Source organism: Aspergillus multicolor (genome assembly GCF_047715735.1).
Source record: "Aspergillus multicolor strain CBS 133.54 unplaced genomic scaffold BDW74scaffold_8, whole genome shotgun sequence".
In the NCBI taxonomy this organism is placed as follows: Eukaryota; Fungi; Ascomycota; class Eurotiomycetes; order Eurotiales; family Aspergillaceae; genus Aspergillus; species Aspergillus multicolor.
In genome coordinates this window covers 897,457-924,081 of record NW_027395959.1, presented here as the reverse complement: position 1 = coordinate 924,081, position 26,625 = coordinate 897,457, and the positions used below count along the sequence as shown (strand labels likewise).

Below are 26,625 nucleotides of genomic sequence, written 5' to 3'. Positions count from 1 at the left end.
GTCGACGGGATGATCTGTAGACCGTGGTCTCAATGTTGACCGTGAGTCCGCAAGCAGCAATTGACAGCCAGCATATCCGATTCGCCACTGATGGTTTGATTGCGGCTAAAGTTGCGAGTGATGCTCTCGAACTCTGAGACAGTTACATCCAAATATTGGACGAGTCAGGGATATTAAGGGGGACCAGACGAAGGAAGCCGAAAGCCTTTCATAAGTCGAGAGCACCTCGTCGGCGTTGCAAGCTCGAGCAGAGTCATCCAGCTGTGATGTGTAGTATGCGTAGGCGTAGAGGCCAGCACGGGAGTGCGCATATCTGAGACTGACAGGTCTCGTGATGCGGCGGTCAAGCTTGGCTCCCATCGGATCTCACTCTCGACTTTCTTGTCGGACTCATTGGATCTCATCAACAAGGCCGGTTATTCTATCGCCGAATGAGTCTATCTCATCGAATCAAGAGCAATCAACATGTCAGCGTTAGACTCGTCAGCATCAAGCGGCGCTCTTCCTGCTCAGCGGGAGATGCAGCACGAGACTAGCCCGCCTACATTGGAAACATTGATCTCTCATCTCGTCGCAGCAAAGAGGTCATTATCATCCATAAACCATGTATGGCGCGCAAACGAGATTGTCACGTCTGCCCGCTCAACACTAGAAGAAAGCGTCGTGGTCTCAGCACGCACTGGCTTCCTCCGCAGCGGCCTCAACAACCAGCTCAGACTGCTATACAACGTCCGAGCCGAGGTAGAAGAAATATCCCTCAGAGGGCGCTCGGAATTCGCAGGCGCGCTGAAAAGCCTCGATGCAGCAGACGCCCGGCTCAGAAAGACCCTCGGCTTGCTCCGCGAGACAATCGTGCATGCTTCCTTCCGGCCAGAGGGCGAAGAACCAAAGAGTCTCCATGATTTCGTGGATGAACGAGGTGTAGAGGAGCTGCACTCGACGCTGAAAAGCTCCATCGATCGTACCAATGCCGCGCAGGCGGAACTGGACTCTTCCAATCACGCCTTCGATGACGAGCTGCAGTCCATCAAACAGGCGTTAGGCACGTACCGGGCGACGACGAAGCTAGCCTCCTCCCGCGGCTCGGTCTCCTCATCAGGCTCCCAGTCAGCGTCTAGCACCAGCTTACCATCCCTATCATCCATGCCATCCATGGTGCATTCTCTAGAAATGCACGCGCAAGAAATGGCCAACCTCCTCGAATCCCTCGTCCGCCATTTCGACCTCTGCGTCACAGCAGTAAAACACACCGAAGGCGGCGGCGCCGCCGCCCAATCCATCACAGGCGACATGCCAGCGGGCGTAATGGGCAGCCGCCCCGGTCCTGGCCCAGGTTTAGGCCCGGTTCCAGGCCCGCACATCTCAGAAGACCTCAACGCCAACCTCAACGCCCCACTCGACCACCTCAGCGACTCGGAGTACCGCGAAATGGCCAACGTGATCCTCAACGACGCCGCCGAGGCCGACGATGTCGTGCTGGAGATCCAAGACCGCATCAGCGAAATGGAGGCCGGGCTGGAGACGCTCGCCGTGCAGCGCGATTCGCTCGCCGCTATTTACGCCGCGACAAAACAGGTCTTCGCGCACTTGTCGTCCCTCGCGGCGTCCCGGCTGCCGGGGTACATTGCGCAGGCGCACGCCTTCACCGCCGTCTGGAACGACGAGCACGACCGCATTAAGGGCGGGCTGGCGGACCTGTCGGATCTGAGTTCGCTGTACGATGGGTTTCTGGACGCGTACGATGGACTCATTATTGAGGTTGCGAGACGGCGACATGTGCGGCACCGCGTTGAGAAGATCCTCCGTGAGGCGCGGGCTAAACTCGATGTACTGTATGATGAGGACGTCCATGCCCGCGAGACGTTCCGCGTCGAGCAGGGCGATTTTCTCCCGTCGGATATCTGGCCGGGTTTGAGCCGGGAGCCGATGCGCGTTGAGTTCTGTCGGATCTCGGGCGGTTTGCTGAAAGGTGTGCTTGAGTCTGAGCAGGGTCAGCATCCCCAATCAGATAAGGGCGCGCGGGACCATGATCAGTCGGAGCCCGGCCATGACCACGTGCATACCAGTTCCAGTTCCGGTGAAGTTATCCCTGAGTTACCTAAAGCGCTTGTTGAGCAGGCGCTTGTTCGGCTGAAGAGCAAACGCCAGAGCGCGCTTGCCCAGCAGGCCTAGATTGACTATTTATCTTATCTACGTACCTCATTGTGCTTGACCATGTCCAGTGCCTAGTTTTTTATCTTCTGACCTATATGATGAACAATCACCTCAGGCTTCGCCTGTACTGATCCAGTCTATGCAGACGCTGATGTATACTCGGCCCCGGCCTGATGTAAACGCTGCGGATGCATTCATTCTGAAATGATGATCAAAAGAGAGCTCTGATGGGTCCCTAAATTGAAACCTAGCAATAGCAATACCTTCAACACACAGAACCTATAATCTACCTACTACTCATTCGAGTCCTAGCAATACCTTCAAGATCAACACATCCAATCCATATCACCCGGAATCCTCTTTTCATTCCGTTTCCTCCTTCCCCTCTCCCTTCCCCTCTCCCTTCCCCTCCCCTTCTTTCTCCTTCCAAGTCCTCTGCACCGCCCAAGCATTGCGATGAATGTGATCCCACTCCAGAGCCTCCCACTTCTGCGGTCTAGCCACCGCATCATCAAAATGTGCCAGCGCAAGCACAAACTGCTCCGCCCACCGCGTCGGCGTAACTTTACCACACCCCGTCGCCATCGGCGTCATAAGGATACTTCTGATCCGCTCGCCACTGTCAGACCATTGATCCCGATTCCACCCTTCAATAGCGCAAAGCAAGCTCCAGGTACACTCGTACACAACCTCGCGGTCCCAGCGGACGTCGCCGGGGACTCGCATCGTCGGGCAGATGGCTATCCACTTGCATCCCCAGGGATTCGCGCCGCCGCCTGTGCTGTTCAGGAGGGGACGGGGGAAAGACACGAGCGTACAGGTCCCTGGTGGTGCAAAGCCGCGGTATCTATCGTACAGCACGCCCTGTGCAGCCTTTGTGAGTGTATCGAAGGGATGATCAGGCAGACAGAACGTTCGCGAGATGGCGGCGTCGAAGGTGCCATCGAGGCGACCGTAGGAATTGGCGGGAGAGACGATCAGGTCATATTCTATGCTGCTCGGGACTTGGGAGAGGGAAGTGTTGTGGATCGTTATGGATACGGAGCCGATGCTGTACTTGGTGTTGTTGGCACCGACGTTGGCGGAGATGTGCTGGATTGGGGGTCGCACGGTGGTGAGAGCTTTCTGGAAGGCCGTGATGTATTCGCCTTCCATACAGAGGAGGTTGATGTGCGGGATGTTGGTTGTCATAACCACGCTATTGCATGTCATTGGTAAAATATTGAGTGAGGATATTGATTTTTTTGAAGTGATGTTTTGATGATTTCGAAGAAGGGTTGATTCTTTCTTATATACGCTCTAGATACAGGAGGAAGGCAGTGTCGAGGTACTTTGCTGGTCGTGGTTGCCTTGACAGAAGCTGTGCGGCTGAGGTAGTCGCAGTCGTTAGAATATAGTTCTGCCGCAGGGCTGCGCAATAGTGAGCTTGGAACTGGATCAGAGACGATGATTAGGATAGTGGAGTTATACGTACTGGCTCTAGAGCTTTGAAGGCAAGAGTGTTGATTATGTTTTCTGTCAGTCCCTTAGTATCATGGATATCGTCATGGAGTTGTCGTCAGTTGAAGGCTGGCGATCTCCCTCTCTCTCGGGCTCTCCCCACAAGATCCACCACCAAAAACAACCCCGCAGTGACATCCCCAGCAACGCGATCACCATCAGGTATAGAACCACATCTAAGCGCCTCACCCCCCCCCCCCCCCCCCCCCCCCCCCCCCCCTGTGTTCCCGAATCCAAACTCCATTTCCTCATCATCCCTCTTATCAACCCACCATGCCCGAAATCCAAGACCAACCCTGGCACGCGTCCTTCCCGGCCCCCAAAACCACTGACCCCGCGTCGCTCGCCCGCGCAACACTCCTCTCATGGCTTCAGCCAGACAGCTCGAGCACCAGGAAACCCGGAGCCGATTTCCTGGTCATCGACCTACGCAGAAACGACTTCGAAGGTGGCACGATTAAGGGCAGTCTGAATCTCCCCGCGCAGAGCCTTTACCCGTCGCTGCCGACGCTGTTTGCGCTTGTTAGGGGGGCGGGGGTAAAAGATGTTATCTTTTATTGCGGTATGTCTATCATTTCTCGTTGCTTAGATTGAGATTGGAATGTCAAGATAATTGTTGAGAGAATTCCTGACGGGTTTTGTTTTTGGTGGTAGGATCCTCGCAGGGACGCGGAACGCGCGCGGCGGGATGGTTTGCGGATTATCTGAAAGAGCAAGGGGTTGAGGAGAATGAGATCAAGAGTTGGAAGTTGGAGGGCGGGATCAAGGGGTGGGTTAAGGATGGGGAGGAGTGTACGAGTTTGATGGAAGGTTTCGATAGGACTCATTGGGAGAAGTAGGTGTCGTGCGTTTACTTTTGGTGATGACCTCATGATCGGGAGCTTTGTTATGTACTCTTATGGTTCATGTCATATTTGTCTTCTATATCGTAACCCATGAGATCTATTGTGTTTTGAGGATGCGCCTTGAAGAGGCTTTGAGGGTATGTTGGTATATTACCCTCCCCGTGGGACTGACGGCGTCCGCCGTGTGGGGAACCAACCGGACTACCGAGTCAAAGATAGTGGTTGCGGTTCAGAGATTCGGGTGCGCGAGTGGCACCCATGTAAGATCAAAGCTGCTAGTAACAGCGTTGCCGCGAAGTCGTAATGGTAAGAAATAGTGGGCATCGTTCACTTGTGCTTCCTGGAGGACGAAGAAACAAGGCGCTTCTTAAGATGCTTGGGCATCTTGTTGGCCCGCTTTTCGCGCTTCTCCTCCTTGACCCTGTTCTTATGCTCCTTCTTGGATTCTTTGTCCTCGAAACGCTTTCCTCGAGGGGCCTTCTTCTCGAATGGATCCTTTTCTTCATCATCTTCAGAGTCAGAGCCCTCAACCGAGACACCGCCGCTGACCTCAGAGTCGGACTCGGCATCGTCGTCTGCGGGAGCAGAAGGCTTACCACTGGCGAGGAGATCCTTGTACACAAGGTTATCTCCCTCACCGGCATGGACCTTCTCCGCATCACGTTCATAATCGTAGACTTGTTCCAGCGTCTGGGGAATGTACTGCTGACGGAAGACAGCAGTGTCGACTTCGTTTCCGCCCTCGACCTCGATTGAGAAAAGCTTCTCCACAGCCTCGGTCAGCTCGTCCGAAACGACGGCCGGACCTTCGGCAGAAATGATGAACTCGAAAACAACGCGCTCGGAAATGGTCTCAACGCCCTTGCGGCGGAAGAAGTCGCTGACGTTCTTGATATCCATGCGCAGGAATTCCAAACTGCGCGGGTGGTCGTGCTCTACACTCTGACTGACATCGATAACGTAGAGCTTGTTGTTGTGGTAGAGGGTGTTGTACTCGCTAAGATCGGCGTGCACCAAGTGGCAAGTCTGGTACATCACTCGCATGTATCCCAGCATATCAACGTACAGCTCGCGCCATCTTGTTTCAGGCTCGGGAATGCTAAACTCGACATCCTTCAACCGGGGAGCGGCAATTCCCTTGGAGTTTCCGACGAAGCCCATGACGAGGACGTGGAGCCGCAGGTTGATAGGTTCAGGACAAGGGATGCCCGCGGCGTATATTCTCCGCAAGTTGCGCATTTCCTTTTCCGCCCACAGCTTGACCATCGCTCGGTTGTTGCTCTTGTTGTATCCGGAACGGAATCGGAACTCTCCAGTAACGTACTTGTCTCTGTCCTTGAAAACCAGAATGCTCGTCTTGTATACCTTGATGGCACGGTGGATCGGCGGGGCGTCGAAGTCATCTTCGGGTTGCAGCATGGCGTGGTATACGTTGGCCTCTTTACCGGTGGAAAGGCATCCGTGAATCTCGGAAACGATGTTGCGGTTGATCATCTGCAGGAGGATCATGCGGGTTCGGGGATCCAACACCTGCTCAGACGTGGCCCTGTCCGCCCTATCAGTACCGCTCCCACCACGCACCGCCAGTCCAGACTGCACATTGTCGAGCTTGATCTTCGCAGCATGTCGAGTCAGCGACTTCACTTCGTCATCGACAGATGCGTATGTGTTGACGGTAGGCTTCTGCGTGTTCGTTTTTGGGTACGTCCACTTAGGAGCGTTCGGATCGGCGGCCAGCTCGTTGGTCTTCCGTTGGCGGTTGTAGGCTTTTGTGAGGTCGACCGGATTTGATGAGCTGAAGTCACCCTCATCCAGCTCCTCCTCGAAAATATCATCGTAATATTCGTCGTCTCCGTAATCTTCGTCTTCGGGAGTCAGGTCTTGCCCCTCCATGGCGGGGGTTGTGCCTTCAGCATCGGCATAGCCTTGGTTGGGAACGTATGTGTGAGAGGGGGCAATGCCATCGGCAGGCGACGCGACCTGAATTTTCGGATCCGAAGACATGATGGCGGTACAGTCCGATCACCTCCAAATCGATAATTGTAGAGGCATCAACTGTGATCAAGAAATTTGGGTAGAAAAAAGTGCCTTATCGGATCGACAATTCTGATTGGGCGGACTGAGTGTGGATAAGACGGCGTTGACCGCCCGGCAGAACCCCGCTGGCGGAAGAGAAACGCGTTGGTCGCGTCTGGCTGTCGCATGTCAAGGTACCGACACTTGATCCGACGAAAGACCCTTGCCGTTATCGTTGAGACTTGCGATTGCTCTGCGGCATACCCTCTGGGTGAGTGGGCATTGAAACTGGCGGTCTCGCCCGCCTGATGCTGTAGACACCGCGGTTCCTGAGTTTTCGCGTTTGTCGGTCAAGATGTATGTCAAGCAGATTATTATCCAGGGCTTCAAGAGGTAAGTGCCCTAGCGCATTGGACATCGGCTGCTGGCTTGAAGCTGATGCTTTTTACTCAATCCAGCTATAAGGACCAGACGGTCATTGAACCGTTCTCACCAAAACACAATGTCATTGTCGGTCGCAATGGCTCCGGGAAGAGTAACTTCTTCGCGGCCATTCGTTTCGTCCTCAGCGATGCCTACACCCATCTAGGCAGGGAAGAGCGACAGGCTCTTTTGCACGTATGTGAGGCCCCGCCGTTGCGCACCAAAGCTTACACCCAGTAGGAAGGTTCCGGTTCCGCAGTCATGTCGGCATACGTTGAGATCATTTTCGATAACTCCGACGAGCGATTCCCTACGGGAAAACCTGAACTTGTCCTCCGTCGAACAATTGGCCTCAAGAAAGATGAATACACCCTCGACCGAAAGAATGCGACGAAAAACGATGTGATGAATCTACTGGAGTCGGCCGGTTTCTCGCGATCCAACCCTTACTATATCGTACCCCAGGGTCGAGTTACCGCGCTTACAAACATGAAGGATTCCGAAAGGTTGAACCTATTGAAAGAAGTAGCGGGTACCCAGGTTTACGAGGCGCGCCGTGCCGAGTCCCTCAAGATTATGCACGAGACGAACAGCAAACGGGAGAAAATTGACGAACTCTTGGATTTCATCAACGAACGACTGGCAGAGCTTGAGGAAGAAAAGGACGAGCTGAGAAATTTCCAGGATAAGGATAAAGAGCGACGGTGCTTGGAGTACACGATCTATTCTCGCGAACAGCAAGAGATTTCCAGCTTCCTTGACAGTCTCGAGGAGCAGCGACAAACCGGTGTGGAAGATACCGACATCAATCGCGAACGCTTCATCCAGGGAGAGAAAGAAATGGCCCAGGTTGACGCTGAGATCGCCGAGTGCAAACAGCAGATTGAGTTCCTGAAAGTCGACAAGGCGCAGCTGGAAGACGAACGACGTGAAGCCTCCAAAGCCCTTGCCCAGGTCGAATTACAAGCCAAGTCGCTCGCAGACAACCAGGTCGCCGCGAAAGAGCAAAAATCGCGTCACGATGAAGATCTCAAAACCGTCCAATCAGCCATTCAAGAGCGTCAGACGGAGCTCGAAGAACTCATTCCTCGCTTCAATGCTGCAAAGGATCAAGAAGATGCCGCACGAGCGAAATACACTGAAGCGGAAACGGCTCGGCAAAGACTGTATGCTAAGCAAGGCCGGAACTCGCGCTTCAAGAACAAGTCCGAGCGAGATAAGTGGTTGCAGGCGGAGATCAGGAACAACAACACTTCTATCTCGAGCGTGCAGTCCGTCATCTCGCAAACACAGGAGGACATCCAAGAGATCGAAAATGACATTGCCCTCCTGGAGCCAGAAACGGAACGTCTGCGCCAGCAAATTGACGGCAGAGGTGATACTATCCATACAGTAGAACAGCAAGTTCAGAATGCGAAGGATGAGAGGGACAAGCTGATGGATCAGAGAAAGTAAGTTCAGACTGGCTTGGCTCTGGATTTGTATGCTGACGAGTATAGGGAACTGTGGCGAGAAGAAGCGAAGCTTGACTCCATTCTGACCAATGCATCGAATGAAGTTGACCGCGCAGAGCGCAATCTGTCTCACATGATGGACCATAACACCAGTCGCGGTATTGCTGCGGTGCGAAGGATCAAGCGCCAGCATAACCTCGATGGCGTTTACGGAACGCTTGCGGAGCTCTTTGAAGTCAACGACAGATACCGTACTGCCGTTGAAGTCACGGCCGGCCAGAGTCTATTCCACTACATCGTTGATACAGACGACACTGCCACTAAAGTTCTCGAAATCCTTCAACACGAAAAGGCTGGAAGAGTCACGTTTATGCCTTTGAACCGGCTGAGGAGCAAGCCACTCAACATGCCCAAAGCTAGCGATACAATCCCGATGATTGAGAAGCTGCAATATGACCGCGCCTACGAGAAGGCTTTCCAACATGTATTTGGCAAAACCATCATTTGCCCTAACCTTCAGGTTGCTTCGCAATATGCGCGAAGTCACGGAGTCAACGCCATCACCCCTGAGGGAGACCGATCTGACAAGAGAGGTGCTCTTACTGGTGGTTTCCACGACTCACGGCAATCTCGTCTGGACGCGGTTAAGAAGCTCGCAAAGTGGAGAGATGAGTACGAGACACAGAAGAACCGCGGGAGCGAAATCCGCAAAGAGCTCGAGAAACTCGATCAGCTTATCACCCGAGCTGTTGGTGAACTGCAGAAGCTCGAACAACAAAGACACCAGGTACAGAACAGCAGCGGGCCGCTACGGCAAGAACTCAAGAGCAAGCGCGACCTCCTGCAGAAGCAGAACGACAACTTGGATGCCAAACGACGAGCTCTCCGTAACATCGAAGGCAATCTAGCAGCCCTCAAGGACCAGGTCGACGCATTCGAAGCTGAATTATCCTCGCCGTTCCAGAAGGCGCTTACCGACGAAGAAGAGGCACGACTGGAATCTTTGAGCTCGGAAGTCACGGAGTACCGTCAGCAATACCAAGAGCTTTCCAGTCAGCGCAGTGAGCTGGAGACTCGAAAGTCAGTCCTGGAGGTTGAGCTGCGGGAGAACTTAAACCCCCGTCTCGATCAACTTGTTAGCCAGGACGCTGATATGGCCGACGAAGGTGGTCAAGGGAACATTAAGGAAACCCAGCGTGAGCAGAAGCGCCTGAACAAGGTTCTGGAGAAACTCGGTCAGAGACTTGAACAGGTGGAAGAATCTATCGAACAAGCGAACGCACGCGTAACTGAGCTCAGCCAACGCAACGCCGAGTCTCGGCGCGAGTTGGAGGAGCTTGCCAAGTCGATTGAGAAACATCAACGGCGCATGGAGAAGAGCATGCAGAAGAAGGCCGCCTTGACAAAACGAGCAGCTGAATGTGCCGCCAATATCCGCAACCTCGGAGTTCTACCGGACGAAGCTTTCACCAAGTACAAGAACACAGACTCCGAGACGGTTGTCAAAAAGCTTCACAAAGCCAACGAGGCACTCAAGAAGTACTCACATGTCAACAAGAAGGCGTTTGAGCAGTACAACAACTTCACCAAGCAACGAGAAACGCTTACAAGTCGACGGGAAGAGCTTGACGCTTCGCAAAAGTCTATTGATGACCTGATCTCAGTGCTCGATCAGCGCAAGGATGAGGCCATTGAGAGAACCTTCAAGCAGGTCTCTCGTGAGTTTGCTACCATCTTTGAGAAGCTTGTTCCGGCAGGCCGCGGACGTTTGGTCATCCAGCGTAAGACAGACCGTACTCAGCGGGCCGAGGACGATCTCGAGTCAGAGGACGAGGAAGCGAAGCAAAGCGTCGAGAACTATGTTGGAGTCGGCATCAGCGTCAGTTTCAACAGCAAGCACGATGACCAGCAGCGCATTCAGCAACTCAGTGGTGGACAAAAGAGTAGGTATCCAATCCTGCATTTATTTTTATCGCTCTAACGAAGATAGGTCTTTGCGCGCTTGCTTTGGTCTTCGCTATCCAAGCCTGCGACCCCGCGCCATTCTACCTTTTCGATGAGATCGACGCGAACTTGGATGCCCAGTATAGAACCGCCGTTGCGCAGATGTTGAGGACCATCTCCGACTCGACGAACGGGCAATTCATTTGCACAACCTTCCGACCAGAGATGCTACACGTAGCTGAGAAGTGCTACGGAGTCAGCTTCAGACAGAAGGCTAGTACGATTGACGTCGTGTCAAGGGAAGAGGCGCTGAAGTTCGTCGAGGAGCAGAAGACGTAGGCGCTGTGATGGTAATGATTGTTTTATAACGGGAAGGTTTGCAACTCACTCTATTTCTTCGCCATTTATGTGTTATTTCTCTGCATTGTGTCAGGTTCAGGATTCCCAATCTAGCACGTTTGAGGCATTCCACTCCGTCGCATCTGTTTAGTCTAGGTACTCTATACGCTGTAGACACCACTATTCCCCCGTCCATTCCCGCACAAACCGATCAGGAACATCCCTAAGCAGGATATGAACATGCTCCAGCCCCCTAACGCTCTGAAGGGCGGTGTAATTCTTGAACCACAAAACCCGATCCTGCGGATCCTTCATCCCATCCTTGCCCGCAAGCCTGTCTACAAACGTCCGCTGCACAAACTCCTCAATCAGCGCGTGGCTCTCCGCCGTAATAACCCCGTCCGCATCCTGCACGGGGATCGGCGTCTGCGACCACACGACCAGATGTGTGATCCCCTTAACCAAGCCGTAGGGCCAGTCGTTGCGGAGAATCTTGTAGTCTGCGGGGTCGGCAAAAGGGATCGGGTTGTTGAAGCTAGGCCCCGGCGCTTCCGTCGGCAGTGGCCACCCCAGCCGCCGCAGGCAGATGTAGTTTGTGATCGTGCCATACGCGGCTTTGGTCTCTTTGCTCCAGGCCAGGTATCGGATTAGGTCGGAGGGCTTCCGCTTCAGGATGCCGAGATCGCCTCGTGCTGTGCGGGGTTAGCTCTTCTCCGTACGGTATCTCTGCTGGAATATTGGAGTTGGAGCAGGGAGGGGCGTCGGAGATACAGGTGCCATACCAATGACATCTTTCAGGTCTTCCCAGTCGTGGTATTGAAATTCCTCGTCTGTTTGGGCGAGGACGGCGCGGTCTACGTCTGTTAGGTTGAAGGCTGGCTCTTCGTCGATGGAGAACGTCATGGTGGGTGGATGGTGATCAGTGATGGGTACCGGGACTCGGAAATCTTGGTCGAGATAGGCAGGGGACTTAGGAGGATCGCGGAAATAAGGCCTCTGTCAGGACAAGCAAACGCGATGATTCTGTCCCCTCCTGCGGGGAGTTGGAGTCACAAACACGGAGAGCACAGAGCGCATGTGCTGTCCCTGAGGTCAGCGTCCCAGTCCCAACAGATGAGATTTGAATTCCGCACTCTGACTTTGAGTATTTCATATTTAACTGGTGATGTCGACAATTTTCCGATAATACTAGTCTAGAATATCTTTATATTTTGCAAAGGCCGTCACCGTTGCGAGCATAGATACAGAACGGTTCGGAAAAGAGTGGCGGCGGGTTGCGTGAGGGGAGCGTAGGGAGCCACGTACCGTAATTACCGTCACAAATACCGACGCCAAATCCCCAGCCCGAGCTCGCTCCTGAAGCTTTTCTGCAATTCCGCACCGGCCTCTCACTCTTCTTATTCCCCTTGCTTGCTTCTTCCTTTTTCATCTGACAGCCGGGGAACTCATCAATCGTCAAAATGAGGTATGTCTTAACCTTTTTTGCGCGGTTTTTGAATTGTTAGCTAACCAATGCGCGCTCGTCGCAGTGCTCTGTCGCCCGAAAACATCTCCGGGGTCTACATCCCCTCCGCTGCCCTGGTCGTGGGTGCCTTCATTCTCAAGAGGGAATGGGCTCCCTTCGCCGTCGCCCTGGCCGCTAGTTACATCGCATACAAGCTGTTTGCCGGTGCCAACCCCAGTAAGTACAGCAATTGTTGAGGGTATGTCGCATGTGGGCTGACACGACATTCTTGCAGAGGCTAGAAAGGTGCTCAACCCCAACGAGTTCCAGAACTTCGTCCTGCAGGAGAAGAACGACATCTCCCACAACGTGACCATCTACCGCTTCGCTCTCCCTCGCCCCACCGATATCCTCGGCCTCCCCATCGGCCAGCACATCTCTCTCGCCGCCACCATCGAGGGCCAGCCCAAGGAGGTTGTCCGCTCCTACACCCCCATCTCCTCCGACAATGAGGCCGGCTACTTCGACCTCCTCGTCAAGGCTTACCCCCAGGGTAACATCTCCAAGTACCTGACCACCCTGGAGGTCGGCCAGACCATGAAGGTCCGCGGCCCCAAGGGCGCCTTCGTCTACACCCCCAACATGTGCCGCCACTTCGGTATGATTGCTGGTGGAACTGGTATCACCCCCATGCTCCAGATTATCAAGGCCATTGTCCGCAACCGTCCCCGCAACGGTGGAAACGACACCACCCAGGTCGACCTGATTTTCGCCAACGTTAACCCCGATGACATTCTGCTCAAGGACGAGCTCGAGAAGCTGATTGCCGAGGATGATGGATTCCGCGTCTACTACGTCCTCAACAACCCCCCTGAGGGCTGGACTGGCGGTGTTGGCTTCGTTACCCCTGACATGATCACCGTGAGTATATTTACTTTAGTTTTTAGTTGCGCGCTAGCTAACGAGAATTCAGGAACGCCTCCCTGCTCCCGCTAGCGACATCAAGATCCTCCTCTGCGGACCTCCTCCCATGGTTAGCGCCATGAAGAAGGCCACCGAGTCTCTTGGTTACACCAAGGCCCGCCCAGTCAGCAAGCTCGAGGACCAGGTCTTCTGCTTCTAAGCGATGACGCGAATGTCATGACAATTTATGCTCAGCCTGCATATCTGATTGGATCAATTTCGAATACCTTCGAACCGATGCGAGGCGCTATACTTGGCGCCAGCCCAACATTTGATCCCTATCTGAATATAACGACACTGTCATGTTATTACGGGAATGGAAAACGTCAGATGTGATTTATCTAATGTTCGCTCGATAAGATATTAGATGTGTTGTATAGACATCATCAATGGAAAAGCTAATCACGAATTCATCAGTCATTACTCTTGTGGCACATACACCTCCAGCATCTCTTCCACCATGGTCAAGAATTTCTCTCGGTACTCTTCCGCCGTGGTAGTGATGCTCATCGGACCCTGCCGGCCTATCAGATTGAACGTTTGCACAGCGCCCGTCATCGCCTGCGCATGGAATGTATGCTTTGCCCAGAAAAAGTCCAGCACCACGGCGCGATACTTCCACTTCCCATCCGCAGAAGTTACGCCAACGCGCCACTGCGTCTTCCTCCCCAAACTCCCAGGGTTCGACGACGCCGGAAAGCGCACCATGAACAATGAGTAGTCCACGATGTTAGCCGACGCAAGGAACGCCGTATCCTTGTCCAACGTCCGCTTGACAGCCTCGTAGTTCTTCCTTGTCAACCGAACTTTATCCTCGAACTTATCGGCCAGTCGTGAGATAATTTCTTCGCTAACGAGCGGCTCGGGAACTAGATCGCGCTCCGGATAGAAGTAGTCGATGGGCTTGAGGTCGTACGTTTCCCACTTATCCGAGTTGTCGTCCTCGTCTTTCCCATACAGCAGGTTCTCCATGATTATATGGTGCGCAGGCGACGTGCGCAGAATGCTCCCGATTGAGCTGTAGGGGGCATAGATGTAGTCCGTTATCCAGACTAGCAGGGACTCCGGGTATTTGAGCATGTACTCGTAATATGGCCTCAGGAGGTCATTGCGGAAAAACGAGTGTTCGAAGTGTCGGGGGACGCTCTTTACGAGGAATGCGGAGTTGGAGGTGCGGAAGAATGTCTATGTTCAGTCCTTAATGTTAGACCTCGTCCGGAACGGATAGAGCGCGATGGTGATAACGTACCGACCCGGAGTACCCCAGATCACCCATCTGCTCCAGAGCAGGAGATTTTCTGTCATTCTTGAAGCAAGCTAGGTATTCCTCCTCTGGTAGCTTCCATATTTCCTTCCGGAGGTTGTAGAATAGCTCCTGCTCGTAGCGGATCAGGGTTAGGTAGAAGATGCGGAAGAAGGCGAAGATGCGCTGGATGATGGAGAGTCGAGCTGGTCCTGAGCGGAGCACGGCGCGCTGAACTGCGCGAGCGATAGCTTTCTGACGGCTAGCCATTGTTTATGGTGGGTCTGAGGAGGTCCATCTTGTAGGAAAGAGAGGGGCGTCAGTTGTATAGATGGTCTCGCAAACAGGCCTGGAGCGTTGACGTCAGAGACGCCTTATCTCAAGCTTTCCTGAATCGGCCGGAGCCAGGGCTAGGGCTGACCTAGTCACGCCTGAGATCTTCTTGTGGTGCTCTCACCGCCCAGCCCGGAGCAAAGATGGACCAAAGAACTGCCGGTTTCTTTGAGTCATCGGACGAGAAAAAAAGTCCCCTCTTGATAGGAGCTTAAAACAAACCCCTCTATGGGCCGCAGTCTGGTTAGCGGGGCTCAACGATTTTCCACTATCCTGTGCAGAAGTATCCTGTCCTACCGTCCACAGAGTCGTTTTGGTTCACTACGGACTTGCCCTTATTCCTCTCACCCATCTATCCCCTCTCGTCAAACCATTTTCGACTCTGCCCAAGCATTGCGCTTTGCAGCCATGGCGTCTGTTGATACCCTTCCTGAGGCGGTCCAGTCGCTCTCTCTGCAGACTACCGCGGAGACCTCCAGGTTCCCGAACAGCTTTCCTACCCTTAACCCCGTCGATCTGTACAGGGAGCACATCTCCGAGGGCTTGAGCTCAATTACCGGTATCGATGCCACCGAGATCTATCAGCGTCTGCAGTTCACCAACACCCTTGACAAGGGTGATCTTCTTCTGCCGGTATGCGATCCGTGATCATGTATGCGAAACCCCAAAATGCTGATGCTTGAATTGTCCTAGGTCCCCTCTCTCCGAATCAAGGGCAAGAGCCCGGCCGATCTGAGCAAGGAACTCGCCGAGAAGTTCCCCGCGTCCGACCTCGTCCACCCCCCTGTCGCCGGTGGCCCCGGCGGCATCCACCTCCAATTCTACTTCAAGGAGAAGCCTCTTGCGCAGCGCGTCATCGGCCAGATTCTCAAGGACAAGGCCGCGTTCGGATCAAATGGAAACCAGGGTCTGCGCGACCCCAAGGACCCCAGCAAGGGCCGCAAGAAGATCATCATCGAGTTCTCGTCGCCCAACATCGCGAAGCCCTTCCACGCCGGTCACCTGCGGAGTACCATTATCGGTGGTTTCCTGGCCAACCTCTACACTGTTATGGGATGGGATGTCGTCAAGATGAACTACCTCGGTGACTGGGGTAAGCAGTACGGTCTGCTTGCGAACGGATACAAGATGTTTGGTGATGAGCAGAAGCTGCTGCAGGATCCCATCAACCACCTGTTCGAGGTTTACGTTAAGGTCAACGCCATTGTCGGAGCGCAGGAGGGTCCCATCAAGGAGCTCAAGGAGCAGATCAAGGCGAAGAAGGAAAAGGACGAGGATGTTGCAGAGCTTGAGCAGGAACTCGCGAAGCTTGTTGATGTCAGTGAGGACGAGAAGGCTCGTCGCTACTTCAAGAGCATGGAGGATGGTGATCCCGATGCCCTGAGCCTCTGGCGCCGATTCCGTGACCTCAGTATCACAAAGTACCGCCAAACCTATGCCCGTCTCAACATCGACTACGACGTGTACTCTGGCGAGTCGCAAATCAAGCAGGAGAGCATGTCCAAGGCCAACGAGATTCTGCAGTCGTCTGGTGTCTCTGAGAACTCTGAGGGTGCTACCATTGTTGACTTCGTCAAGCACGGTGCCAAGAAGCTTGGAAAGGCCGTCATTGTCCGCAAGGATGGTACTCCTCTGTACCTGACCCGTGACATTGGTGCTATTTTTGAGCGTGAGGAAGCTTACAAGTTCGACAAGATGATCTACGTTGTCGCTGCTCAGCAGGATCTTCACTTGGCTCAGCTGTTCAAGATTGTCGAGCTCATGGGCTTCAAGGACCTGGCCAGCCGCTGCCAGCACATCAACTTTGGTATGGTCCGCGGCATGAGTACCCGTAAGGGTACCGTCAAGTTCTTGGACGATATCCTGCGGGACGTTGCCGACAAGATGCACGAGACCATGAAGAAGAACCCCGAGAAGTACGCTCAGATTGAGGACCCCGAAGCCACGGCTGATATCCTGGGTATCACCTCTGTCATGGTTCAAGACATGTCTGGAAAGCGGTACGTATCTTGCTCTTTGTATACTTTCATCGTCTAACGCTAGCACAGTATCAACGGTTATGATTTCAATCTCGACGCCATGACGTCGTTCGAAGGAGACACCGGTCCTTACCTGCAATACGCCAACTCCCGTCTCTCCTCCATCATCCGCAAGTCGGAGGCCAACGTCGAAGAGCTGCCCACCGCCAACCTCGACCTCCTCACCGAATCCCACGCCATCAACCTTATCCGCCTTCTCTCCTCATGGCCCGACATTGTCATGATGACCAACAAGACTCTTGAACCCACCACTATTATCACCTACCTCTTCCGTATGACTCACATGGTCAGCTCTAGTTACGACCACCTGCAGGTCATTGGCAGCGAGCCTGAGGTCAAGAAGGCCCGTCTCGCTCTGTATGAGGCTGCCCGACAGGTCCTCAACAACGGTATGCGGATTCTCGGTCTCACCCCCGTCAACCGGTAAGTCGTCCGAACTAGAAAAGATGCCGCGAATGCTAACTCCTTCCAGCATGTAAACGACGTACGACATATAAAAAAGCAGGATATCCATTTTCTAGATCTCAGACAGCGCAATACAAAATTCCGACTCAAGTCAATAGCACACCAGTAAATCCGGCCAGTCACCAAAACTCTCGGCCGAATATTCAGGGTTCGGGCATCAGATAACCCAGTCTAATCCATAAGTTGGCTTGGCTAGTCTTTAAATCGGCGAACTGTAGTTAGGTAAACCCCGAGCACGGCGTCTGCTCTGGTGCGGGCCTAAAAGTCTCCACCAACCAGGACCGCAGATCCGTTCAGCTCGATAACATGGGACGTTAGTAGAGCGCATGAGAACCCTGCGTACAGTGTCCCGCTGACAACGATAATCCTAACGCGCATTATCGTGACGTTGGACTCCGCCTGCCTTCGAAACGGCTGTGGTGGCACCAAGAGTAAGACACCTGCCAAACATAGCTTTGAAACTGACCTCACACGAGTCGGGCAATCTACATGCATCGACAAAGTAACGCCTGCTCCCTCATCGAGTTTCCAGAAGAATGATGGAACCTGATGGGACAAGGACGCCTGAAGAGTAGCGGGGACCAGCGCCAACTAGGGCTGACTATCGCTGCCTCAGCCCTCAGGCGGCACGGGCCTTTCGGGGACCATTATTGATTGCGGCTTGGTAGGGCCCTCAGTCCTCGGCCACTCCTTGCGCCTGGTTCAGCTCCTAGCTGGACATTCCTTACTCCATCCGGTCCCTGTCGCCGTCTAGCAATTTTTTCTCTCATGTAAACGGGGGTTCCCAGTCGCCGTTACACGGCAGATAAAATGCGCATTCCCTGGTCCTTGCGAACGAGTACCTACGCGGCAGGGTTCTGCTACTCTGTGCTCGAATTCGAGTCCAGTCCGTTCGCGCTCACGTCCACGACCACGACCACGTTTACATGGAGTGCTCGCACTCAAGGACAAACATCTGCCTTGAAGTGATTCCCCGATACTTGCTCAACTGTTAATCCCCGCCCGGAATATAGCATCATGGCATACAGCTCCAGCTCCTCCAGCAGCGACGGGCTGAACGCCCGCGATCTAGAGCGAGACGGCAATAGCCATGACTTTCTCATGAACCACTTTGTCCAGAGTTTCTCATGGACCGACCTCACTGTCTCCGTGAAAGATCGGAGAACGAAGCAGCCTCGGAACCTGATCGAGAAGATCAGTGGCAGCGTGCAGCAAGGTACGTTATCGCTGCATCCCGCATCCCGCACCTGCAAGACATGTGGATCAAGCGCGTCATAAATGGCGTTCACGCTGTAAGGTTATGCCTAACAACCTGCATAGGGGAATTCGTCGCGCTTATGGGACCCTCAGGCTGCGGCAAAACAACTCTTCTCAACGTCCTTGCGCGCCGTGCTGCGTCGTCGGGCGCTAAGTCGTCTGGTCATTGCTTTGTTAATGGTGGCGAGATTGATAATGCGGCCTTCGGTCGGATTGCGTCGTATGTTGAGCAGGAGGATGCGCTTATTGGGAGTTTGACTGTGCGCGAGACATTGAAGTTTGCGGCTGATTTGTCTCTGCCGGGGTATGGACTTTAGAACACAACCTTGAATACGGCTAACAAGACTCGACTAGGTTTTTGAGTAGGTCAGAGCGTGCTAAAAGGATCAACACCCTTCTCGAAGCTTTCGGTATTCAGAATCAGGCTTCGACACTAGTCGGAACACCGATTAGGAAGGGCCTCAGCGGCGGCCAGAAGAGGCGAGTCAGCGTCGCAAGTCAGCTTATCACCTGTCCCAAAATCCTGTTCCTCGACGAACCTACCAGTGGACTCGACTCAACGGCAAGCTATGAGGTTATCTCGTACGTCAAGAAGCTGGCGCGCGCCAACAAGGTGGGTTCCGCAAAATAGATAGCTGGTGCATGGCTGACTCGCGAAGCTCATCATTATAGCTAGCATCCATCAACCATCAACCGCAACATTCCAGCTCTTCGACAAGCTCCTTCTACTCTCCGGAGGGAAAACGTGCTACTATGGCTCCGTTAAAGACGTCCCGTCGTACTTCGGTAGCATCGGATACCCGATTCCTACTCAGACCAATCCCGCGGAGTACATCCTCGATATCGTGAGCTCGGACTTTGTCTCCGATAAGACAATGATGCTTGAAGACGTGGAGAAGATTCAGTCTGCGTGGACGCAATCTCACGAGAGCAATCGGTTGGCGGAACAGAGTGCGGAGCTCATCGAGAAGGGGAGTGAGAGAGTTGTTGTGGATGAGGCCAGCCGCCCTGGTCTGTTCAGTATCACCACTTCGCTCCTGCATCGCTTGCTCATCAAGAGCTATCGCGACGTCGTAGCATACGGCATCCGAATTGTCATGTATATGGGTACGTCAAGCGCTTCTCGCCCCGGGCCTATTGGTTTCTCAACTAACCTGTACAGGTCTCGCAATCATGATGGGCACCGTCTGGCTACGTCTAGGTACGGAGCAGGAATACATTCAGCCATTCATCAATGCTATCGTACGTCCAACCTACCTCCCTCCAGCTCAACCCAACTAACAAAATGCTGCAGTTCTTCGGCTCAGCCTTCATGAGCTTCATGGCCGTTGCCTACGTCCCCGCCTTCCTCGAGGACCGCGCAACATTCGCAAAGGAGCGCGCAAACGGCCTCTACGGCGCCCTCCCATTCCTCATCTCAAACTTCATAATCGGCCTGCCGTTCCTTTGTATGTTCTCCCACCCCACCATATCATTCTCACTAACACGTGGCAGTCCTGATCTCCCTCCTCTTCTCCATCGTCTCCTACTGGCTCTCCAACTTCCGCCACAGCGGCGACGCGTTCTTCACCTGGGTCATGTGGCTATTCCTCGACCTCGTGGCCGCCGAATCCCTCGTCGTGCTGGTAACGTCCATGTTCCCGAACTTCGTGATCGCGTTGGCGCTCGTTGCGTTCGCGAATGGGCTGTGGATGAGCGTTGGCGGGTTTTTGGTGTCCCCCAACATCCTCAATCCGTTTTGGAAGTATGTGTTTCATTATATTGATTACCAGGCGTATGTGTTTCAGGGCATGATGGTTAATGAGTTTGCGGGGAGGGTTTATGAGTGCGCCCCTGCCTCGAGTGCTGGCACTGGACATGGGGCTGGTGCTGGCGCGGGGTCTGGGTGTAATTGCATGTACGTTACCGATATCGCGGATCAGTGTTTAATTCGAGGGACGGGCGTGTTGGAGAGTTATGGGTATGCCACTGGAAGGACGGGAAAGTGGGTGGGTATCCTCCTGGGGATTATTGTTGGGTATAGAGTGCTGGGGTACATTGTATTGGTTTTGAGGAGGTCCTAGTCGTGGACTTTCTCTCTGGATTGACATTTATAGCTGCGGATATGACTTGAGGATGTTGAGGTTGGAACCTTGTTTATTATATATATACTAGATTATGTTTTTCTTTTCGTCGGCAGGAAGGGAGGATTGTATAAATCGAGATACAAAAGAACAGAGACGCCTTGATAGTATAGTTATAGATGGAGACTAAGGTCAACAAACATATATAATCACTTTCTGCAATATACGCCATCCATACAAACTATGCACCGCGCTCACCTCGAATGTAAGTACTCCCAAGACTCAGTACAACTCTAAGCAGTCAAACCCTGATAGATGCCTCCAACACCCCATTGCCCCCAGAAGTGGCGCTCATAAGCAGCGCTGGATCCATAGGGGTCGTGCTTTGCTAATCCGTCCAAAGTCCCATTTGCAGCTACCTCATATAGTAGGGGAAGCAAACTCGCGCAGAGTAGCCCGTGAAAGCAATAACTTCTATTCGCGAGGTTAAAGGAAGACGTGCCATATATCCGACGAGCTGAGCCAAGGGCTCGGCTCAGCTCAGGTGGACTTGCCTAGAGTGAGGAGGTTGTGACCACGAATCTGAATTACCATCGTGGGATCTGTGATTAACGCCCGGCCAGCAAGCGCCTCTCTACACCCAGTAGATCCTCGCCAGAGAGCTTCGGCGTAGGGCAGCGCAGGCCTCGCCAAGACTTGTGATTTCGTGTTTGGGAAGTACGATCGCATTGAGCTTGAGGGTGGGATGAGAATACGTAGCACGATACTCGGTGTATGAACCAGGAGTGAGGAGTTAGGAGTACTGAGTGAGTTGCCAAGGACACCGAGTAAACCAGAAATGCTGAGTAGATTGCATGTCTATGAGGTGATAGGTAGAGGTATGAGTACTCGTGAAACAGCAAGCTAAAAGACATCAACTAGTCATATGGCAATAGAAGAATAGGTAGAAGGTATGGAAACAGAAAGGGTCGCTAATAAGTACATGAAGTGAGCAATGTCGGAGGTGATTTGCTGAGCCAGCAACATCCGACTACAAGGTAACTGTATCTAAGAAAGTCAAGGGTGCGAGTGGGGATTTGATATTAGGAATCAGCAAGTGGAATCGGGCGCAAGGTATGTAGGAGTAGAAATGAGATAGATGCATCTTGCTTATCAAGAATCGAAACCAAAAAAAAAAAAAAAAAAAGAACAAGGGGTATATCTTTTCCTCCAGCTCCCGGCTCATTTCTTCAAACATGCTGACTGACCATGATCAAAACGCAAAACAACGATGAAGAAACAAGTTGGGTGATCCAGAAGAAAATTATACAGACAGGCAGATAGATGCAGGTATATCGAGCGTATAACATGGTGGCATGACACCTGGACATAAAACATAACCGTATCCATAAACATAAACATCATATGACATGACGGACATGAGCATCAACTGAACATCAGGCGTAAGGTGAATCGTTGCAGGTCATCAAGAATCATACAATCATGCTAAACATGACAGACGCTATATGAAACCCGTAAGGATAATCGAGTCGACGCTAGAATAGAAATCGAAAAAGCCTGCCCATTCAAAAGCCAGTCTTTTAGTACCCAAAACCATAAAACTTTTGCTGTGCCCAAAGAAAAAAGAACAGAAGAACTGTGCGCATCTGGTTCGCTTTCGTCGGCTCATCGTCCAGATTGTACCCAACCGAGCCCAAAGCTACTAAGGATTGTAAGCGCACTGTCTGCTTTGATCGCCTTTCCCTAAGTTCTCAGGCAGGATTGAGTCGAGTAATAAGGGTAGGTACTGATGCTTTGCAATGTTCCCTGCTCTATTGTCCCAAACATGTATCCAGTTGAGAGCAGAGGTACTAGACCGACCAAGCAAGCAGTTCGCTTCCATCATTTTCGCTCAGACATCGGAATGGGTCTCATCGGGCGCGAAGCCAGGAACTGGGGCGATAAACTCTCATCGAGGAGGAACATAAGTTGATCGGCTAGAGCGGCGGCTGGCGCGGTCCGACTTGCGGTCGCCTTTTCTGGAACTGCCGCTTGCAGCTGTATATTCGGAACCGCCTGTCAAGTACTTCTTCGGGCGTTTTCCTTCGATATTCAACTCAACGGCTCCAGTGTTGCCACTCCGTACGCTGATTCGTTTTCCTCCCAGAGATTCCTGGGTAAAGTTCATGGTCACCCCGTTGAGCGTCATGACAATGTTATCGTCGTCTTCCGCACGGGTAGTAGTCAACGCGCCACTTCCAGACCGAGTACGAGCCTCGCTTCCGCTACCCCGGCTGCTGGCCGACCGGCTCTTCTGGCTCCCGCTATCGCTTCCAACCTGAGAGCTTGCTTTGGCCTTGAGTAGAGCATCACTGATAGAGATCGGCGGTGCTGCAGACTTGCTTGATTGCGACGCCTGGTATTCCTCTGCGCCTCCCAGCTTCTCTTCGATTTCATCGCCCGGACCACCAAAGTCATAGACCGTAGGCCTACGCCGCCGACTAGAGTTCTCCACGGCGATTCGGTGGCTAGATCGAGATGGTTCGTGATAGACCGAAGGGCGTCTAAGGCTCCGGTTTCGCTCAGGGATGATGGTAGGGCCGCTCGAATCTCGGTAGTATACGTACGGCGGGAGTACATCTTGGAGTTCAGACAGATCAAGAGACCGCGAACCACGGCGCTCAGACACGACGGAGGGTGTAGTTGCTGACTTGCGGTGTAGCTCAGGGCGCTTCTGATGTATGATCTGGGGCGGAACTCTCTGCTTGAGCGGCGGCGGTGGCATCGATTGGTAGAAGTCTTCTTCCCTACGATCGATGTGATGGGACGGCATCCGTGGCCGTGCTTGACGGGGCGGTCCGGGCGGTGGGGGTGGTGGAGAGGGACCCATCAACTCCTCCTCCGCCTCATCTTCCTCTTCCTCTTCTTCTTCCTCGGATGAATCGAAGTCCATCGCCGGAGGTTCAAAGGCGGACGGTCGGCGTTGACGAGGGTGCTCCCTGGGCCGAGACATTGAGCGATCCAGACGTTCGGGCGGACTGGCAGCATCAGGGTAGGGATAGTACTGTGCCTGTTGAGCGTAGATGGAAGGAGGACCAGGTGGGTATGCCGGCGTGTTGACGTAGGCTGAGGAGGACAGAGGCGGGCCATGTTCAAATCGACCGACCGGAGAGCTACTGTACATCATCCCGTTCATCGGCGGCATCTGTCCGTGGAAGCTCACGGGTCGGTTGTTCGCATGATAGGAGTTGGACCGAGCAGGTCGGCCTTGGGGGCGACTGGACGAAACCTGGACGACGGCTGCGGGAGGATAGCGCGATGTCTGCGGCGACGGCGACGGGGGCGGGTAATCGTAGGAAGACGCTTGCGAGGAGTGATACCGGTATTCTCTTTGTCGAGGTTCAACAGGCGTAGATGCATGGTACGCATTCCGCTCAGCATCCCAATAGTTGCTGGGATAGTTTCGGGGATACATCTGTTCAGGCCTGTGGGATACCGAGGGAGAACGAGGAAGATGGGGCGGGGGGTACCCGGCCGAATAAGGCCCGGCGTGCATCTTTTCCTCTCGTGATGGACGAGCGGTACGGTCGCGTGGGCGTTCTTTTGTTCTTGAGCGAACTCGCTCAAGATCACCTCTTTTGTGCGAAGTCTCGACTTTAAGAGGGAGGGGCGGATGTCTCGAGCCCGACGGGGCGGATTGGGTGCTGTTGACGGTGGCAGCAGTGCGGCTAGAATAGCCCGAGTCACTGGCAGCCTCGACGAAAGGCTCCCTGGCGGGCTTCCTCAAGTCAGACTTGGATCGTTTGGCAGTGACGTTGGCAGATTGACGGGTTTCGGGGAGGCTAACATCGGCGTCTTCATCATATTCCTCGACGAAGGCGGCGCGAGGAACTTTCCTCGACATGACTTTTTGGCGGCGGCCAAGGCCCAAGTTGGGTCCCCAAGCGGGAGGGGGTGCTGGGTTTGGTGAAGGCACTGTGGATGACGTGAAACGTGTTGACCCGACAGGGCTTCGGGGGGTTTTGGTCACTCACAGCAGCTAGCGCTGCTGCTGCTCATCCAAATGACTCAAAGGAAAAATTTTCTCCTTCTCGTTTCTTTTTTTTTGTTTTTTCCCAACCGATGCCCACTCGATATTTTTCTCCCCCTTTCTGGTTGAAAAGGTCCAATCCAGAAGCCCACTTGTTCAGACAAGTCGCAAGGTAAAAAGCCCACAGGCGCAGATCGACACAACAGACGTGGGTAGAGAGGGCGTCTAGATCGTTGATTGTCAGCGATGAGCAGTGGATGCAGCGTCGTCCATAGATAGCAGTATCTCCATCGGAAAAAGAGAGGTGTTTGGTCAAAAGAGTTTGGCGCAGGACTAGCGACGAAGTGGGTGGTGGGAAAGAGAATCGGGAACAGACAAGACAGGGACGAATCCACCAACGGATCAGGCGAAAAGGAAAGAAGGGCGAGGAAGCGCGCTTGTTCTGCAGAAGCCGGCTGGCAGACGGTGAGTGGAGGACTAAAGAGGAAAAAGTCGAGAGGCTGCAGCAGAGTGTAACAGACGACGGTTGTTGGAGGGGTTTTGGGACACTGAGACCGGATCTGGGCCTGACAGAGGGGAGAGCCAGGGCCAGGTGGGGTTCGGGTGTGGAGATGGGAGGAAGGAAGAATGCGAGCAGACGGGAGAGGATAGCTACTGTTATAAAGCACCCAGTGGTAGTGGTGGCTGCTGGATGACTGGCCGATCGGACTCGGAGGCAGTGAGAGGAGAGGAGGGGAAAGGCAGAGGCAGAGGCAGACGAGATGCGAGGCGGCCAGGGCACGCGCAGATAGCAGAGTTTTAAGTCGTCGCACCCAGCCGGAGTAATGTTTTCTATCTCGTCTCTATCCCTTGCCGGGTCGAATCCTCGATCGAGATGACGAATATAATTTTTTTCCTGCAATTTTCGAGTAAAGCCGGAAGAGCGACAGAGGAGGTGGGGATGGGCGCAGAGGCGAGTGGCTGACGACCGATGCCTGATCGCCCGCTAACTGTCATGTCTTGTCTGAACAGATGTTGAATGCTTTTGCTTTCCGCCGCTTCGCCATTACCTGCAGCTATATATACCTCCGTCGTCGTGGTCGAATCGAAGCTGGCTGGACTGCCAGAGTCATCCAGGCACCCGTCTCTCAGCAGGCAGATGTCTTCTTCCATCGTGATATAATTCTTCATCGGTGGATAAATCACCCACGGCCTGCGATACCCCGGAAGGGTGTGGCCTTTGCACAACCGGCGGTGGCAATACTCCGCTATCTACGCACGTCTGATAGGACTTGCCGTTGCAGCAGGGACGAACCTACAACGCAAGGAGTCACCGACTCAGCCGCTTGACCCTCAGCAGTCTGTGAGTCGTGATCGAGACTCGGACTCGACGAGGGACATTTGCTTCACTATGGAGCACGTCCACTGTCTAGAAACGATGATTCTACCCACGGGTTCTCCTTCACACGAACACCGTTCCGAACGGTTGGTAGGACAAAAGTATATCGGGTCAACTGCTGGCGGACTACTCGATGGGCAGGGCTTCTATGGAAATTGTGAAACTCTGCAAACGGCTCGTGCTCCAGCTTCTGATTCGAACATGTGACAATTCAGGCAGAAGGAAAGCTTTATGCTCCATTTTCGATCCTAGGTGTCCTAAAGACGCCTCTATTTCTCACCAGCAGGAGTGGATATCCATACTAACGGTCCCAGGACCACTGGCCCGGTTCGTACAATGTGGTATACAGTAGGTAGGACTCTAGTGAGACGTGTACACTTATAGTCTAGACAAAGTTTGACGCACGTAACTGCGAAGCTTCTCGGAGATATCGATGCAAGTATATCTGAGGGTACAGTTCTGCAAGATCTAACCCTCACTTACGGTTTAGATGGGGCGTGGCAATACCCATACCCCGCTGGATCAACACGGCTCGTGGATCGGACTTCTGAGACAAACCATGGAAACTCTTTGGCTGACCCTGGAGTCAACCAATATTCTTAGCTCAACCTCACCGTTCGTCGCCCACGGTCACTATGAGATTGTTTTCTTCTGCCTCCTGACCTCTCTTTCTCCCATTATTCTTGATGAAACACCTCCAGCTCAGCATCATCAGATCAGCCTTCAATCAAGATCCGCCACTCCAGCCTCCGGTAT

At 53.4% G+C, this 26,625-nt stretch overlaps 12 protein-coding genes across 12 annotated transcripts; 6 read left to right on the top strand and 6 right to left on the bottom strand.

The window, feature by feature from the left end:
- Positions 1–519: 519 nt before the first annotated feature.
- BDW74DRAFT_177032 (autophagy-related protein 17) lies at positions 520–2,172 on the top strand (the record flags this gene model as incomplete). The annotated part of the gene is made up of 1 exon (XM_073728783.1): positions 520–2,172. One exon carries the CDS (start codon positions 520–522, stop codon positions 2,170–2,172), a length of 1,653 nt encoding a protein of 550 aa, XP_073585449.1.
- A 345-nt stretch (positions 2,173–2,517) lies between these two features.
- BDW74DRAFT_177031 (uncharacterized protein) lies at positions 2,518–3,345 on the bottom strand (the record flags this gene model as incomplete). Its single annotated transcript, XM_073728782.1, has 1 exon — positions 2,518–3,345. One exon carries the CDS (start codon positions 3,343–3,345, stop codon positions 2,518–2,520), a length of 828 nt encoding a protein of 275 aa, XP_073585448.1.
- Positions 3,346–3,870: 525 nt separating this feature from the next.
- Positions 3,871–4,660, top strand: BDW74DRAFT_137010 (putative arsenate reductase (Arc2)). Its single transcript, XM_073722425.1, has 2 exons — positions 3,871–4,216; positions 4,309–4,660. The coding sequence occupies exons 1-2, from the start codon at positions 3,928–3,930 to the stop codon at positions 4,491–4,493; spliced, it is 474 nt and encodes a 157-aa protein (XP_073585447.1). The 5' UTR covers positions 3,871–3,927; the 3' UTR covers positions 4,494–4,660.
- Positions 4,661–6,530, bottom strand: BDW74DRAFT_137011 (serine/threonine-protein kinase RIO1). Its single transcript, XM_073722426.1, has one exon. It carries the CDS (start codon positions 6,501–6,503, stop codon positions 4,827–4,829), a length of 1,677 nt encoding a protein of 558 aa, XP_073585446.1. The 5' UTR covers positions 6,504–6,530; the 3' UTR covers positions 4,661–4,826.
- A 147-nt stretch (positions 6,531–6,677) lies between these two features.
- BDW74DRAFT_190194 (chromosome segregation protein SMC) lies at positions 6,678–10,792 on the top strand. The gene is made up of 5 exons (XM_073732127.1): positions 6,678–6,908; positions 6,974–7,133; positions 7,179–8,389; positions 8,438–10,335; positions 10,383–10,792. Exons 1-5 carry the CDS (start codon positions 6,871–6,873, stop codon positions 10,673–10,675), a joined length of 3,600 nt encoding a protein of 1,199 aa, XP_073585445.1. The 5' UTR covers positions 6,678–6,870; the 3' UTR covers positions 10,676–10,792.
- A 9-nt stretch (positions 10,793–10,801) lies between these two features.
- Positions 10,802–11,896, bottom strand: BDW74DRAFT_151024 (GIG1 family protein). Its single transcript, XM_073724115.1, has 3 exons — positions 11,809–11,896; positions 11,458–11,755; positions 10,802–11,367 (listed from the first exon to the last, which is right to left on the bottom strand). The coding sequence occupies exons 2-3, from the start codon at positions 11,576–11,578 to the stop codon at positions 10,856–10,858; spliced, it is 633 nt and encodes a 210-aa protein (XP_073585444.1). The 5' UTR covers positions 11,579–11,755; positions 11,809–11,896; the 3' UTR covers positions 10,802–10,855.
- A 160-nt stretch (positions 11,897–12,056) lies between these two features.
- BDW74DRAFT_136986 (cytochrome b5 reductase family protein) lies at positions 12,057–13,337 on the top strand. Its single transcript, XM_073722423.1, has 4 exons — positions 12,057–12,140; positions 12,205–12,356; positions 12,415–13,040; positions 13,093–13,337. Exons 1-4 carry the CDS (start codon positions 12,136–12,138, stop codon positions 13,240–13,242), a joined length of 933 nt encoding a protein of 310 aa, XP_073585443.1. The 5' UTR covers positions 12,057–12,135; the 3' UTR covers positions 13,243–13,337.
- On the bottom strand, positions 13,309–14,693 carry BDW74DRAFT_136990 (phosphatidylinositol phosphate kinase family protein). The gene is made up of 2 exons (XM_073722424.1): positions 14,332–14,693; positions 13,309–14,267 (listed from the first exon to the last, which is right to left on the bottom strand). The coding sequence occupies exons 1-2, from the start codon at positions 14,593–14,595 to the stop codon at positions 13,503–13,505; spliced, it is 1,029 nt and encodes a 342-aa protein (XP_073585442.1). The 5' UTR covers positions 14,596–14,693; the 3' UTR covers positions 13,309–13,502.
- A 373-nt stretch (positions 14,694–15,066) lies between these two features.
- On the top strand, positions 15,067–17,124 carry BDW74DRAFT_167262 (arginine--tRNA ligase; the record flags this gene model as incomplete). Its single annotated transcript, XM_073726673.1, has 3 exons — positions 15,067–15,291; positions 15,352–16,658; positions 16,707–17,124. 3 exons carry the CDS (start codon positions 15,067–15,069, stop codon positions 17,122–17,124), a joined length of 1,950 nt encoding a protein of 649 aa, XP_073585441.1.
- Positions 17,125–17,884: 760 nt separating this feature from the next.
- Positions 17,885–20,520, top strand: BDW74DRAFT_136860 (putative ABC transporter). The gene is made up of 7 exons (XM_073722420.1): positions 17,885–18,378; positions 18,483–18,723; positions 18,774–19,032; positions 19,079–19,526; positions 19,582–19,661; positions 19,714–19,867; positions 19,914–20,520. Exons 1-7 carry the CDS (start codon positions 18,180–18,182, stop codon positions 20,480–20,482), a joined length of 1,950 nt encoding a protein of 649 aa, XP_073585440.1. The 5' UTR covers positions 17,885–18,179; the 3' UTR covers positions 20,483–20,520.
- A 342-nt stretch (positions 20,521–20,862) lies between these two features.
- Positions 20,863–21,549, bottom strand: BDW74DRAFT_136905 (uncharacterized protein). The gene is made up of 2 exons (XM_073722422.1): positions 21,037–21,549; positions 20,863–20,956 (listed from the first exon to the last, which is right to left on the bottom strand). Exon 1 carries the CDS (start codon positions 21,394–21,396, stop codon positions 21,091–21,093), a length of 306 nt encoding a protein of 101 aa, XP_073585439.1. The 5' UTR covers positions 21,397–21,549; the 3' UTR covers positions 20,863–20,956; positions 21,037–21,090.
- A 609-nt stretch (positions 21,550–22,158) lies between these two features.
- BDW74DRAFT_136891 (uncharacterized protein) lies at positions 22,159–24,843 on the bottom strand. The gene has a single exon (XM_073722421.1). It carries the CDS (start codon positions 24,363–24,365, stop codon positions 22,431–22,433), a length of 1,935 nt encoding a protein of 644 aa, XP_073585438.1. The 5' UTR covers positions 24,366–24,843; the 3' UTR covers positions 22,159–22,430.
- Positions 24,844–26,625: the final 1,782 nt, after the last annotated feature.

What these genes read in the sequence shown, in the direction of transcription:
- BDW74DRAFT_136990 (XM_073722424.1), bottom strand. Translation starts at nt 14,595, where the DNA reads ATGGCTAGCCGTCAGAAAGCTATCGCTCGCGCAGTTCAGCGCGCCGTG. An exon ending in ATCTGGGGTACTCCGGGTCG is followed by an intron (nt 14,268 to 14,331) that starts GTACGTTATCAC and finishes GACTGAACATAG; the next exon opens with ACATTCTTCCGCACCTCCAA.
- BDW74DRAFT_137010 (XM_073722425.1), top strand. Translation starts at nt 3,928, where the DNA reads ATGCCCGAAATCCAAGACCAACCCTGGCACGCGTCCTTCCCGGCCCCC. An exon ending in AGATGTTATCTTTTATTGCG is followed by an intron (nt 4,217 to 4,308) that starts GTATGTCTATCA and finishes TTTTGGTGGTAG; the next exon opens with GATCCTCGCAGGGACGCGGA.
- BDW74DRAFT_190194 (XM_073732127.1), top strand. Translation starts at nt 6,871, where the DNA reads ATGTATGTCAAGCAGATTATTATCCAGGGCTTCAAGAG. An exon ending in ATTATCCAGGGCTTCAAGAG is followed by an intron (nt 6,909 to 6,973) that starts GTAAGTGCCCTA and finishes TACTCAATCCAG; the next exon opens with CTATAAGGACCAGACGGTCA. An exon ending in AGCGACAGGCTCTTTTGCAC is followed by an intron (nt 7,134 to 7,178) that starts GTATGTGAGGCC and finishes TACACCCAGTAG; the next exon opens with GAAGGTTCCGGTTCCGCAGT.
- BDW74DRAFT_136905 (XM_073722422.1), bottom strand. Translation starts at nt 21,396, where the DNA reads ATGTCTTTTAGCTTGCTGTTTCACGAGTACTCATACCTCTACCTATCA.
- BDW74DRAFT_136986 (XM_073722423.1), top strand. An exon ending in GTTTGCCGGTGCCAACCCCA is followed by an intron (nt 12,357 to 12,414) that starts GTAAGTACAGCA and finishes ACATTCTTGCAG; the next exon opens with AGGCTAGAAAGGTGCTCAAC. An exon ending in TTACCCCTGACATGATCACC is followed by an intron (nt 13,041 to 13,092) that starts GTGAGTATATTT and finishes ACGAGAATTCAG; the next exon opens with GAACGCCTCCCTGCTCCCGC.
- BDW74DRAFT_151024 (XM_073724115.1), bottom strand. Translation starts at nt 11,578, where the DNA reads ATGACGTTCTCCATCGACGAAGAGCCAGCCTTCAACCTAACAGACGTA. An exon ending in AGACCTGAAAGATGTCATTG is followed by an intron (nt 11,368 to 11,457) that starts GTATGGCACCTG and finishes AACCCCGCACAG; the next exon opens with CACGAGGCGATCTCGGCATC.
- BDW74DRAFT_136860 (XM_073722420.1), top strand. Translation starts at nt 18,180, where the DNA reads ATGGCATACAGCTCCAGCTCCTCCAGCAGCGACGGGCTGAACGCCCGC. An exon ending in CAGTGGCAGCGTGCAGCAAG is followed by an intron (nt 18,379 to 18,482) that starts GTACGTTATCGC and finishes CAACCTGCATAG; the next exon opens with GGGAATTCGTCGCGCTTATG. An exon ending in CCGAATTGTCATGTATATGG is followed by an intron (nt 19,527 to 19,581) that starts GTACGTCAAGCG and finishes TAACCTGTACAG; the next exon opens with GTCTCGCAATCATGATGGGC.
- BDW74DRAFT_137011 (XM_073722426.1), bottom strand. Translation starts at nt 6,503, where the DNA reads ATGTCTTCGGATCCGAAAATTCAGGTCGCGTCGCCTGCCGATGGCATT.
- BDW74DRAFT_136891 (XM_073722421.1), bottom strand. Translation starts at nt 24,365, where the DNA reads ATGTCGAGGAAAGTTCCTCGCGCCGCCTTCGTCGAGGAATATGATGAA.